This window comes from Anas acuta, chromosome 1 (assembly GCF_963932015.1).
Source record: "Anas acuta chromosome 1, bAnaAcu1.1, whole genome shotgun sequence".
NCBI classification, from domain to species: Eukaryota; Metazoa; Chordata; class Aves; order Anseriformes; family Anatidae; genus Anas; species Anas acuta.
In genome coordinates, this window is record NC_088979.1 from 90,856,385 (window position 1) to 90,869,716 (window position 13,332).

Below are 13,332 nucleotides of genomic sequence, written 5' to 3' on the forward strand. Positions count from 1 at the left end.
CTTTTAGGCATGATTCAGGGGACAACATGCTTCAGGAACCACTCCTGACAGTATCATTGAGGTTGCACCAGGTTCAATTATCTTCACAGTCATCCAACACTATCCCAGACAGTTATGCCTCCTTGCTTATCACCTTATATCACATTCTGGGAAAGACAACACATACTTTAGATATATAAAAACATTACCTCAGTAATCTTCAGCTTGGCCTTCATTTTATTTCAGACTTGCTGAGCTTGGAAAAAAACAGGGGGTTTATGTCTTGGGGACACCACACGGGCCCAAATGTGACCTAGACAGGTGCTGTAATATGAGTGCAACCACCTTCTGTCACACAAATTTATAGCCACATGATTTCAGTATAAGGAGATTTAAGTATAAGGACTTCCAATCACACACAATTAGACTAGGGCAGGCTAGTTCCCACAAAAGAATCAGGAAAAATACCTCATGTCAGTACCTCTCCATATTAGCACAACTGAGCTATGTAGCAAAAGAACTATTTAACGGCAAATCATCACTGTACAAAGCTCCTAAGTCAGTTTTAAGAGTCTCTGGGTTTTCAGTGCTTGTAGACCACAAGAAAGGATGGTGCACAGATATGCACACTGACTCAGCCTGTGCTATGTCCAGGTGCAGCATCATGTCACCATGCCAGCAGTGACAGGTCCACTCTGGCACAGGGATTTTGTTTGTGTGTCCCTCCAACACACCTTAGAATCACCTAGGGCGTGAATTCAATAATGCATGTGCAGCCAGCCGGGAGCTCCTCCAGCTGCACTTCAAACAAGCCAGAAGCAAAAGTGTTCTGGTCTGGAGGCACAGAGGATTTGCAATGCCACAAAGAAAAAGACACCTTTGACCAGGATTTGGCACAGTATCAAGCTGCAGTAATTACGTTGCATTTTTTGTAGAAACTCCCTGGACTTGCTTCATTGTTCACTCCCTGAGCTCCTCATCAGCCAACCGGAACTCCTGCTGTCATGCCACCTCTTGCTAGAAACACACCCACCTGATTGAAAAAGTGTTTCTGCTGCTTTTGTTTTAGCTCTGAGGAAACAGCAGGTTTACCAAAAAAAACCACTGTGCTGCCTGGCAAAATAAAAGTCCCCAAGGCCCCAGTGTGCTGAAGAGATCTCGGGCACTGAGTGTTGTAACACCCTCTGTGAGAGAGGCAGCCCAGGGGCAGGGAAGCTCTCTTTACATCCTGTAGAGGAAATGAGTTACCACATTGCTTCTTCTGGCAGTTTTACTCAGCAAAACGCTTTATCACCTGTTCCAGAGGGGGACGACTTCTGACCTTAGCCTCTGCGTGCATGAGTTTATATGCATTTAATATTTTCAAGGTTATCTTTGCCTAGCAAAGGGTGCAGAGCTACTTTTTTATTAATGAATAATATGCAAAAAAATCTCATTCTGTTTCTAGCCACAAATGAGCATCAGACCAAGTCTCCACACATCTGAGACCAGACACAACAGAGACTCATTCCTGCACTACTCTAGGTCCCCAGCCCCCATTTCAGTTTTAAACACAAACATTGTTTGCTTTATATTTAAATCAATTCCAATTATGTGTTTACTTTAAAATTGATGCAGCTCACCCCTTTTCCAGAAGACTGAGCACAAGACACCGCACAGTATCCTTCATGAAGGAGGGCAGCTAAGGAAGCTTTTATTTTCAGTGAATCATCCTGGCTTCTGAAAAGCCGGTGAGGGAGCAAATTCCTGGGTCCAATGACCTCCTTGTTATAAAACTCCTCTAGAAATAATCTCCAGCAACACCACTACCTGAAGCATTTTGAAGATCCATTTAACATTTCACAACTTCGCTTCCATGATCAGTGCAATACTTGAGCCAGCTAAAGTGCTGCTAAGACTAAACAAGAAGGCAGCTTTCCTCTCTGGGGCTCAGACAGGCATATATAGATTGTGTTGACATGGAGGTCAATGCAGCCAGGAAAGATAGGAAAGCCAGGTAGATACCTAAGCTTGCATTTGGACTCATCTTCCAAGCAAGACAAGGATATCCCATGCCTCAAGAATCTATTACTGGTCAGCTGGAGGACTATAACTTCTTTGTAACTGTTCCTCTACAGAAGGCAATAAAGCAACAAAGCCAATGAAATTTAAAGTTGTCCAAGACTTCCAGGGGTGATGGAAGATTTCCTATCTTTGGAAGAATTAAGCTGCCTTTGAACACACATATGCTTTCACGTTGCATTTCTGCCACAAAATCTTCAGATTCATCCCAGTCCCTGAACATCAGAAGATGGGTCCATCCACCTCTGTCTCCCTCCCTCCATTTCAAGCATGAGATTTGTCACAGATGTTTTGACGTCATGCACCCATTTGGGTCTTATGCAGTTGTGACGGAGTCTGAAAAATGACAGCTGAGAGATCAGGGTTAAATACAATTTCCTCTCTCTTCACCTATTTTCCACTATCTGTTTGCACGGTGCTCAGTTTATTAATGGAACTGACATCCCTGCACAACTGAGTGAGCAGTAGCAGCAGCCACATAACAAGGGAGAAGCTGACAGCAGCGATCTAACCCCAGAGGTAAGAGATAAGCAAACATGCCATGGCTATTAGTTTCAACTCTGGCCAAGAGAGAATAACATCTCCTGTGGTTACTGAATAGAAAAGCCCAGTCCTCCTGAAAAGGTTAAATTAAATTTTGGATGTGAGAGAGATTATTCTTTGCGTGTGAAAATCAAAGTTTGTAATGAGAAATAAACATTTGACTTCTAAAATAGAATGTGTTGTTTGATGATCTGATGGAAAGTGAAGGTTTATTTTTTGTTCAGGGAAAAGCGTGGAACACTCTTACACCAAAATGAAAGTGTCATTCATTCTCTTTATCTTCCAGGTGAAAAACACTATGCTGAATATTAGCATTTTCCAAACAGCTATCTCAGGGATGCTGAGATATTCTACTGTCCATATTCCACACTAGGTAAGTACAGCAAGCTTTCCAAAGCCCCCGCATCATTTCTGAGCTACACAGGATTTATTTCACTTCCTGCTCCCTATCAAATTCTCCCTTTCTCTTCATATGCCCATGCTTAAGGTAGGATAAAGATGAGTTACACCATGCAGATAAGCTCCTGGTGATATATTTAATGCCCAAGAAAGCTGCAGAATGTGGCTCTGCCTATTCTGAACTCCAAACCATGTTTCAGCTGAATCAGGAGTCTTGCTCACTACTCCCTGCAATGAAACTGCTACAGTACAGGCAGAACCCCAACTTTTCACATTAAAGGACTACCCCGGACAGAGACTATCCTCATTGCAGGAAGCTGATTTCCTCAAAGGAACAGTATGGTTAGGGATGAACTGGCATTAAGTAGAAGTATGCTTTCCCATGTAAAAATGACAAAGTTATTGCAAAAACTCTGAAAAAAAAATCTAGTAAAAACAGCAAAGTTGGAAGTAAGAACCTGCCCCCCTTGGCTTTTGAACAGAAATAAAGTGTCTAAATGCAATTAGAGCCTTTGGAAAGTTCTCCCTTTTGCTAGTTCTTCAGAAGCAAGTCTGGCAGCTTATGAGTGTTCTGAAGCAGTCTTACTCTTTGTGAAGTTCTCTGAAATCCTTGAAACAAAAATATAAAGTCATCTTAAAAGAACCAGTGAAAGGTGTCTTGGGATCTTCTGTTTTGGAACTTCCCCCTCCTTACAATTGTCATTATGTCAGTTGTGTGCTGGTCTTCCTTCCAGAAAAAGCTCACTTAAGATGTGGGAGGCACTGAAACACAGGGCTGGTTGCTTTGTGATATTCTTGCATTATTTTATATAAGTTGGATTCACAGACCCCACAAGGTACAAAAACACGTATTTCTTTCTGCACAGCACCTACTGACCATTCTGAAGATTGGATGCTTTGTCATCTTTGTGCAAAATTAACATGGCATTAGGCAAGATTAATTTCAGCTCCTGGAGCTGTGGTGTCTGGCCTCTTTTCCTGGATATGCCTAAGATGTTAATGAAAAAGTACTTTTCAGAACTTTATCTAGTGAGTGTCTTGAGCAGTCTGTTTGAATACTCCCATACTCCCTGCATGTAGTTCACAGAATCGCAGAATGGCCGAGGCTGGAAGGGACCTCTGATGATCATCTAGTCCAACCACTGCCAAGCAGGATCACCTAGAGCACATTACGCAGGATGGCATCCAGGTGGGTTTTAAACATCTCCAGAGAAGAAGATTCCACAACCTCTCTGGGCAACCTGTACCAGTGCTCTGTCACCCTCACAGTAAAGAAATAATTTCTCATATTCAGCCAGAACTTCCTGTGTTTATGTACCTTCATGTGCTAGGGTTATATGCAAAGACACAAGGGCATGAGGGAAAAAAATAAAAATTAAAAAAAAAATCAGGCAATGATGAGATGATTCTCTGGTTTCCCCACTACAAGAATGTAGGAGGAGCAGAAGACATTTTCCAGACAAAAAAAAAAAAAAAAAAAAAAAAAGGAGGTGCTTCCCCACACAGAGCACAGTGAGGCAGTGGAAATCATTGCCATAGAAAGCTGTGTATGAGAAAAATTATCATGGGTTCAAAAAGACAAACTCACAAGAGAAAAAAATGAATAAATACAAAGACACCAACTCTGGCTCGGGAAGCAACTGAACTGCAGATTGTCAGAGGCTGGGAGAGGATGGCAGGAAAGTATCCCTTTATGCTTGCCCTGTCCTTACATTCATCTCTAAACATCTGCTACTCTTTGGCCACTGTCTGAACTAGAAATTGGACCTCTGGTCTGAGCAGTATGGCCATCATGTTCTTAGTGAAAACATCCAAATGTGAAGAGAAAATGACCACAGAGAACAGGGAAAGATGGCAGGGGCTCAGCTAATTGATCAGAGGCCAGGATACAACCAGCAAGTTCCAGCTGAGAAGCGAATGGCTTCGGTGGGATAACCAATGGATACGTACCTCATCTAAAGTAGCTATACTTTGTTGAATCAGGGCTTGTGCAGATGACTCTTGAATTCCTTGGGGCTATTGGTTTTAATTGCATTGCATTATCTAGGGAACTCTCTGAAGCAGAACAAGTCCTGTAGGCTAAGCTAAGGTGCCTAACACTGCCTGAGAGAGAAATGTATGGCTAAGCACTGTCCTTATATTTTCCTGTGTTTCTCTTGCCTCGATCTTCAGACAGAGAGAGATGCAAAGAGAACAAATGTTGCATATATGACTTCCTTAGAGAGAAATAAAGCCAAGCAGCAGGCAAGTTCAGTAGGCAAAAAATGATTGCACAGTGACCTTGGGATTTGTGCTCCATGACCTAAAGAGGTTAATAATGTTACAGAAAAATCTTATTACAGAAAAACAAGCTCTTTTTTTTTTTTTTTTTGGCTTGTCATTTATGCTTTAAAAATAGTATTGCAAAGCAAAAAAAGATAACTTACTACAATACAGCCTACTTTACAAGAGATTTGCAAACTTTCAGAAAACAAGTTTTTGTGTAAAAGTCTCTTTTTTCAAGCCTCTAGTTAAACTCAAGCACAAAGGGCATTTCAGGAAGGAAAAAAGTGATTAATAAAATAATGGCTCCTGCACAAGATAGGAAATAATTTTACATCTCAGTGATGAACTTCCAATGAATTATCCTCTGAAGAGCAGCAGAGATAAATGACCATTTTAAAGATGAGAGCACTGATCACACGAGCCATGTCAATGGAATTTCAGTAGCGGGTTCCCCTTGTCCCTGTGGACCACCATTACTAAACACAGTTGTCAATACCATTTGGCTGACAAAGTGGACTGCAATCTGCACCTTCTTCGTCAGGGAGACAAAAGACTCCCCTCTCTCCCTCCCATCCTCTTTTGCCATCTTTCTTAGAGGCTGCAAGGTGGCGGGGCAGCTGTTGAGGCATCTTTCTGCAGAGCTGCTGCAACTTGCAGACCATGTACCTGAAGACTGTAGCAAGACATACCCTGCACTCATTTGAATATTTTATCTGCTTTTCAAATGTGGGCAAAATTTAAGGCTTATACAATAGGGAGAGATAAAAAGGACAAGAATAGGAACATGTTTTCTTCTTTTTCTTTTCCTTTTTCTTTTTCCGTTTCCTTTTCTTTTTCATTTTTTCTGTCTTTCCCCTTTCTCTCTCTCTTTCTTTCTTTCTTTCTCTCCCTCTCCTTCTCTCTTGCTCTCCTTCTCTCCTTCTCACCTTCTTTCTTTCTTTCTTTCTTACTTAAATCAGAGATCTCCATTGAAAATTCGGGAAGTTAACAGGCATAATTTAAGCAAATTTCTGATGATAGTCAACTACAGATCAATAAAGTAATGCCTGCACAGGGTGAAGGAGGCAGGACAGGGCAGAAAGCAGAGCATCATAGCAGAGTGCCAAATGGTCCTCTGTGATGTGGAGCTCCTTTAGAAGCAGCATGAGCTCCATCCAGAGAATTAGGTGAGAACTGCACATGAAGACAGACCACAGCACCTAAGCCTGTCAAAATCTGACTTTGTAAGACTGTTTTTCAGATGGTCTGGTTTAAATCCATGTTTCAATCATCTAAAGACAGGAATGGAGGGGGATAGGAGAGAGGGAAATTACTAGCTACTTTCTCATATTGTTCTAATACAGACAGAAAGCCAAACATTAACTCCAGAGTTTGCAGGGACTGAAAAGATGATTCTTAGAAATCAAACATTACAAGAAAAATGATCTTTATGTCACATGGATGTGTTGGTTTGATCCTTTTAATACATGTTATATTCATCAAATTAGAGTGAACAAGTAGTGCTAGGTGTCCTTTCTGAACAACTTAAAACAACAGAACAGACACACAGAGTTATAGGTAAGAAACATTACAGTGATTAGATGGAGCTGACAGGCTGCCTAAAGCAAAATCTAAGCATCAATTCCTGCAGAAGGCCTTAAGTCCTTCAGAGGTTGATGGTCCCTTTGATTGCAAAGCATCAGGGTGACAGCAAGGTGTACAGGTGACCTCAAGGTGTACTTGAGGCAAGTACACAAGCAAGGTGGGGATCAGTCAGACAACAGGTAGCAGACACCATGTAAGACTGTGACTATTGTGAGAGAATTTGTGGTTAATTCTCTTTAAAGCCTGCCAAGTCATTTGCATTAGAGTGTTTTCATCTGAAGATACGATCACCATAAGGAACAAGAGACATCTGAGTGTTCATTCAGGAAGGTTCACTGTGCAGACATCCAGATCTTGCATTTGATCTTGTTTCTCTTTCAGGAAATTGCCAAAAAGTTTGCTAATGACCCTATTATTTCTGAAGTTAAATAAAGGGCTAACTACAAAATAAACTGCTCACGTGAAGTAGGCCCACTAAACAAGCAAACAAAAACAAACAAACAAATAAACAAAACAAACAAACAAAAAACACTAGGCTTCTTCAGTTCTTTTCTTTTCAAAGCATTTAAGAATAAATTGGGATTAAAAATATGGAGGAAATGCTAAGTATATGGACTTTCCATATAACCTACAGTTCTGCTGTAGAACTTCAGGCATCAGCTCTACTCTGCCTCACTACAAGGGACCATGTGCCCAGGTGGCTACAGAAGTCTGAGAATGAGAAAAATAGGATAGTATTTTTGTCCTCACCTCTGTCACTGGGCCAAGCTACTCCTGTGCTTTGGTATCTCATCCATAAACTGGGAATGAGGCCCAACCTCCTTTGACAGCTACTGATGAAAACATGATAAAAGGCCACGACATTCTTTATCTCACTAATAACTCCCTTTCTTTACTTAACAGATAATAACAGTAATGATCAGGTGCCATCTTCTGTTCTGGAAACAGAAACAAGGAGAAGATGCTTGCACAGGACTTGAAATTCATTTCAAAGTAGAATATCCTACTCTAATAAAAAAATTCCATGGAGGCTTTATTAACCACAGAAAACTAGAACAGATGTTTTATGTGTTACTGGGCTCGGTCCAGCAATAATTGGCCAAAATGCTAATGTTTTGCCATATTAAAGCAGATCAAAGCAGAGGGTCCTTTCTGAAAGAAAGTGCCTTTTGTCTGAAAGAAAGTGCCTCCAGCACCCCACTGTGCTCTGTTATAATACTGGCTTCTGCTTTGCTCCAAAACAAAGAGTAAACTTAAGAAGCTCCCCAGGATCATACAGTTTGCTCTTCTTCAATTCAAGAACAAAGCTTCTTACTAATTTTTGAAATCCATGGCATTTGCATTGTCTTCAAGATGTGGATGAAAACTGTCAAACTGACAAAGAAATGTCTCTTTTATAGTTCTATATAATAAAGCAATACTGATGTTTTTTTTAACAACTCAGCAACCCCTAATCCAACATTCCTGTTGACTTGTTTTTCCTGTTTTGTTAAGGGATAAGTATTAAAAAAGTGACTACATAATGTGCTGGGCTAATTAGATTTTAAAAAGTAACAGATTTTGAAAGTTTTGTTGCATGATATATCTTAGATTTCCACAGTGAATTATCTGTCTACATATGTAATTAATACATTTCTTAAATTAAAAAAATGTCCATCCAAATGTTCCAGTACAAATCCAATACCAATCATCAGCGATAAAAGAGTATTTAATAAACATGCATAAAGTTCATATTTGGAAATCTACCAAAATGCCTTTCCAGGTTACTGCAATTTCTAAATCATTATGTAGCACTTATAAGCCTGACCTCATTCCTACCTCAGTAAACTATAAAATTGTTGCTCAAGTCAGTGATAATGGGTTTAAACCATTTGCTATGCATAGTAGTATGGCATATAGTAGTATTTTTGTTGTACAGCTTACATTTAGTTTGTCATGCACTGCTCAGCCCAGACTCACCTCATTAGCTTCAGAAACTTAACTGAGATGCCTAAACAGGGAGCAAGTACTGTAAGCTTCCTAAATATGTCAATGGAGGGGACATGGGCATCTCCACCCACAGAAGATCTAACCTAACTTCTGAACACAACCCTCCCTAAATTGGGAAAGAGAGATCTTTTTAGGGACTTTATTAAGTTTGTGGCAAAGCATGTACTGTTTCTCTGCTGGAAGAAAGATAGCAAAATTTTTAACAACAATTTTAAGCCAATTATTTGCTGGAAAATCAACATATGACTTGTATATAACTGTAAAAGTATACAGAAACATCTCTATTAAGGAAATAAATAGAAAGTCTTCCTTCTCATAGTCTACATCAAATTTGTCAAACATCTAAATTAAAGATCATTATGCTTCTATGGGTATTTCTAGTAAACAAACAAGCATCACATCCTGTAAGAAATAATAATTGTAGCCTATATATCATCAGATTAACAAGAAATAAACTGCCTCTTACTATCCTTTGCTTTCTATAGTTTATTGATCCATTCATGCAGCTCTATTTCATTTGTGTATCTGTGAAGGGCACTGCTGTAAAAAAAAATGTAAATAGGCTGTGTATAGAATTTAAAACTTTCCACGAATAAAATATCTGAATTGCCTTTTCCACAAAATTGGAAAAAAATCTTTCAATGCCGTGTTTGTTTTTAAACCAAAACAATGCTATTTTCATTCCATCACACTGAGAAGGGACAGTGAAGCTGCATTTGCATGTTACTTTATTCAGAGAGGAAATTTACTAATTCACTGATATCCCATTGCCTTCACAAATAAGGATGAAGTCCTACATATTTCCCTTCTCTGCCTCGTTTATGCCTCTTCCAGCTGCTGCTCTGGGACAGAGCTCTGGGCTTAGACAAGCTCTCTTTCTGTGTTTCACATGCTATAAGTACATGAAGAGTCCAAAAAGGAGCTTTCAGTACCTCCTGCCTTCACCTCTACCTCCTGCATTTTATGGTCACACAACCTGAAAGTAATCATGACAGATAATGCCCACCTTCACCATAACACTTCATAACTAGCATTACTCTGTCAGGAGATGACTAGATGGCTGTTCAGCTGGTATGGTTATCATATTTCTGGAAGGTGGCTTCCAATGTAAGGCTTCCACCATGACTTTGGAGAAGGTGAGAAATGTGGACTCTTCCAGACCGAACACCCTCAGCTATCCCACATGTTTTGGACACTGTTTTCTGTTTGTAGGTTGGTGAACCCCTGACACACCAGTCAAAGCCGAAGATCTTATCAAGAAAAACACTGCACAAGTGAATGAGCTCATGGGCTACACCAGCCAAAGACAGAATGAGAAAGATGGAGGCAAGGGGAGGAAGAACAAGGCAGCTGCAGGTAAGGTCCATGACATTCTGTTCTCACTCAAGGAAAATCTTCACTCTGACAGGATTTTACCCACCCACCATTTACATTTATTACCTTCTCATAAGCTTTTCTTTTTGTTTCAGAGTCCATCCAATCATTTTCCTTTTCCAACATGTCGATAAAAGCCCAGCGTATTCCTTCAGTCAGCTCCTCCATCTGGAAAACAGTTAGCAAACCCCTCCCCAGTAAGTTGTGGCATAGCAGGATCATTATAAGAGAAGTTTCAATGCATGATGGATTTGGTAAGAGCATGAATAATTCCAAATCCAACAGTAACTGCTCATGTTTCTTGGAGATTGATTTTTTTTTTTCTTTTTCTTTTCCTTCTCATTTCCTTCCCTTCAGTTGTAACACACAACTTTTTTGTTGCTGATCGTTTCATGTCACAACTGTGAGAATGCCTGCCTTAAAACTGTAAAAACAAACAAACAAAACAAACAAACAAACAAAAAAACCCTGAGAGAATTGCAGTGATTTGTGGAGATTTTTGTCTCCTTGATCCTAGATCACTAATCCATACAGAAGAAAGAACCAGATGCAAAGCATTTGCACAGATAAAGCCTTTTCTGCAGAGAGAGCATCTGTAGCCTTGCTTGGTTTATGTCACTGAGATGCTCCTTATTAATATTGCCAAAGAACTGCATTTGGACTGACAGTACCATGATCCAAATACAAAGCAGCATCCATATATTCAGCCAGCAAGCTGTGCTTTTGAAGTGCTCTTACCCTTTGCGTACTGCAGGGATAGAGGCCATGGCTCACAAGACTGAGCAGCCCTTACTGCTTCTCTGGTCCTGAATTTCCAGTGACAGCCTGCATCTGTGCAAAGCTATGAAAATCCACAACCATTTTAGCTTGGCTGCTTCTGTGCAAATGGTGGTTTGGCACATATACGAAGCCACAAGCATATCACGAGCAAGTGAAATAATAATAATTGGAGTGTTCAATGAGTATTAACATTAAGAAAACCCTGAAATAAAGAAAACAATGAGTCTCACAGCTAAGAGATGCATTACATCAGTCTAAAGAGCAGAAATGTACTCACACCTGTGCATTTGTCTGGCAGTGCAGACCAGAAAGGTAAAGGCAATGAGCTGCTTCTATTTGTATCAATAGATGAACCTTGTGACAGATGACCACCGAGAATACTGTGAGCATGAGGCAATTTGGAAGATCCAGCAGTTGCCAGAGGACTTTAACACAGACCAAACCAGAGATGAGGCAGTACAAGACAGGACAGATAATCATTGTATGAAGACTTATTGGATCTTTTTGTTATCAGTTATGTTACATTTAAAAATAATGAAAATGTCAAGTACCAGAGTTTTATATAAATTTATTCCAGTAGTTAATAAATAAATGTTATTTATTATTAATCATTTTATATCTGGTAGTTTTGAAAAGTCATTAAAGATGGGGACTAAATTCCAGAAAGTAATGCTACCTTCAGCTGAATTGTAATTTATGTATCAGATGCATATTTTAATCTGGAACAGATCTTTATTTGTGGTGGAGCCAGATAAAATGCAGCAATGCTCCTTTGATTATTCATTCTATCTCAAAAAAAAATAAAAAATAATAATTTTTAGAGACAGTATGGGATAAACAGAACAGCTCTAGCATTAAATATGACTAAACAGTCAACATTCACAGAAAACTGCATCCCAGGGAATAGAGTAACTTAAAGGTATTGATGACAGAGCACCAACTCAATTAACTTAGTGCACTAATGAGGTGAACTCCCTGTATTTGGAGGTTACAAGTTCAAACTCAAGCTCTACAGCTGGGCCCTGGTGTATAGTTAGGCTTTATGCACCAGCTGTATCTGCAGGGGGCAGGAGGAGAAACCTATTCCTGCTATCAAAGTTATTACTGAAACTGCTCAGGCATAGCTGTGAGAAACACTGCAGGCACTCTGGGTTAGAAACAGAGCTATATTTAGACACAAATAATGTCTTTCTTGATAAAAGGAAGAAAGAAGGATCTAGGGTATGAAATAACAGTCACAAAACATGGAAGAAAAAATCCATATTATATATAACTCAGAATTACTTTCTCATAAACATATTCTATGATTCAGGAAAAAAAAGGAAAAGGAAAAGGAAAAGGAAAAGGAAAAGGAAAAGGAAAAGGAAAAGGAAAAGGAAAAGGAAAAGGAAAAGGAAAAGGAAAAGGAAAAGGAAAAGGAAAAGGAAAAAGGAAAAAGGAAAAAGGAAAAGGAAAAGGAAAAGGAAAAGGAAAAGGAAAAGGAAAAGGAAAAGGAAAAGGAGGAAAAGGAAAAGGAAAAGGAAAAGGAAAAGGAAAAGGAAAAGGAAAAGGAAAAGGAAAAGGAAAAGGAAAAGGAAAAGGAAAAGGAAAAGGAAAAGGAAAAGGAAAAGGAAAAGGAAAAGGAAAAGGAAAAGGAAAAGGAAAGAAAGAAATTTTTAAAAATAAAAGTGCTTCTCTCAAAGGCTTTCTAAATACCTAAGAAAGAAAAACAGAACTGAAAACCAGTGAAATTAAAATTTTAACAAAAATGATCAACTAGAAAAGCACGCTTCTAAATGGATTGCAACAAATTTCACCTGCATCCAATTTTATCTCCTATAAGTCTGAATCTTGTGATTTATACTATAAACTATATATGAATGTCTTGCTATGCTTTTACTGTGAATTTAGACGATAGTTTTTCAAAGACTTGGTCTGAAAGGAATTTGCATACTAAGAAAGGTTTTAATAAGGTCACATTTCAGTAGATAACCATTCTCCAACAGCTCATCCCCCAATAAAGTGTATATTCTTACAGTCCTTCACACAGAAGCCATAATACCTTATATCCCAGAAATATGTTTGCCACTAAATTGCCAAATAGCACATTACAAACTCAATAAAGAATAAGAGAACTGAAAAGCTGGATCTCAGAGAGAAAACTCCAGATGAAAACAAGCAACAGAAGAAATGCAGAACGTGAGAGGGAAACACACGTAAAATATTTGTAGAAGCCCAGTCAGAATATTGGTCTGTCTAAAATGGAGTCCTTCCCTGAGAAAGAAGTAGAACTAAACAAGGTCAAGCAGACAAACCAAGCTGATCCAGAGCTGTGGAAGGCCATTGCAGAGCTATTGTTCCCACACAGGATGCTGTTTC

At 39.3% G+C, this 13,332-nt stretch overlaps 1 protein-coding gene across 1 annotated transcript in view; it reads right to left on the bottom strand.

Annotated features, from left to right (window-relative positions):
• Window positions 1-13,332, bottom strand: part of PHEX (phosphate regulating endopeptidase X-linked) — a 102,639-nt gene that overhangs the window by 46,600 nt on the left and 42,707 nt on the right. The window contains exon 12 of the mRNA XM_068687427.1: window positions 10,261-10,362. Coding sequence (XP_068543528.1) covers window positions 10,261-10,362 — 102 coding nt within the window. The remainder of the gene's footprint in view (window positions 1-10,260; window positions 10,363-13,332) is intronic.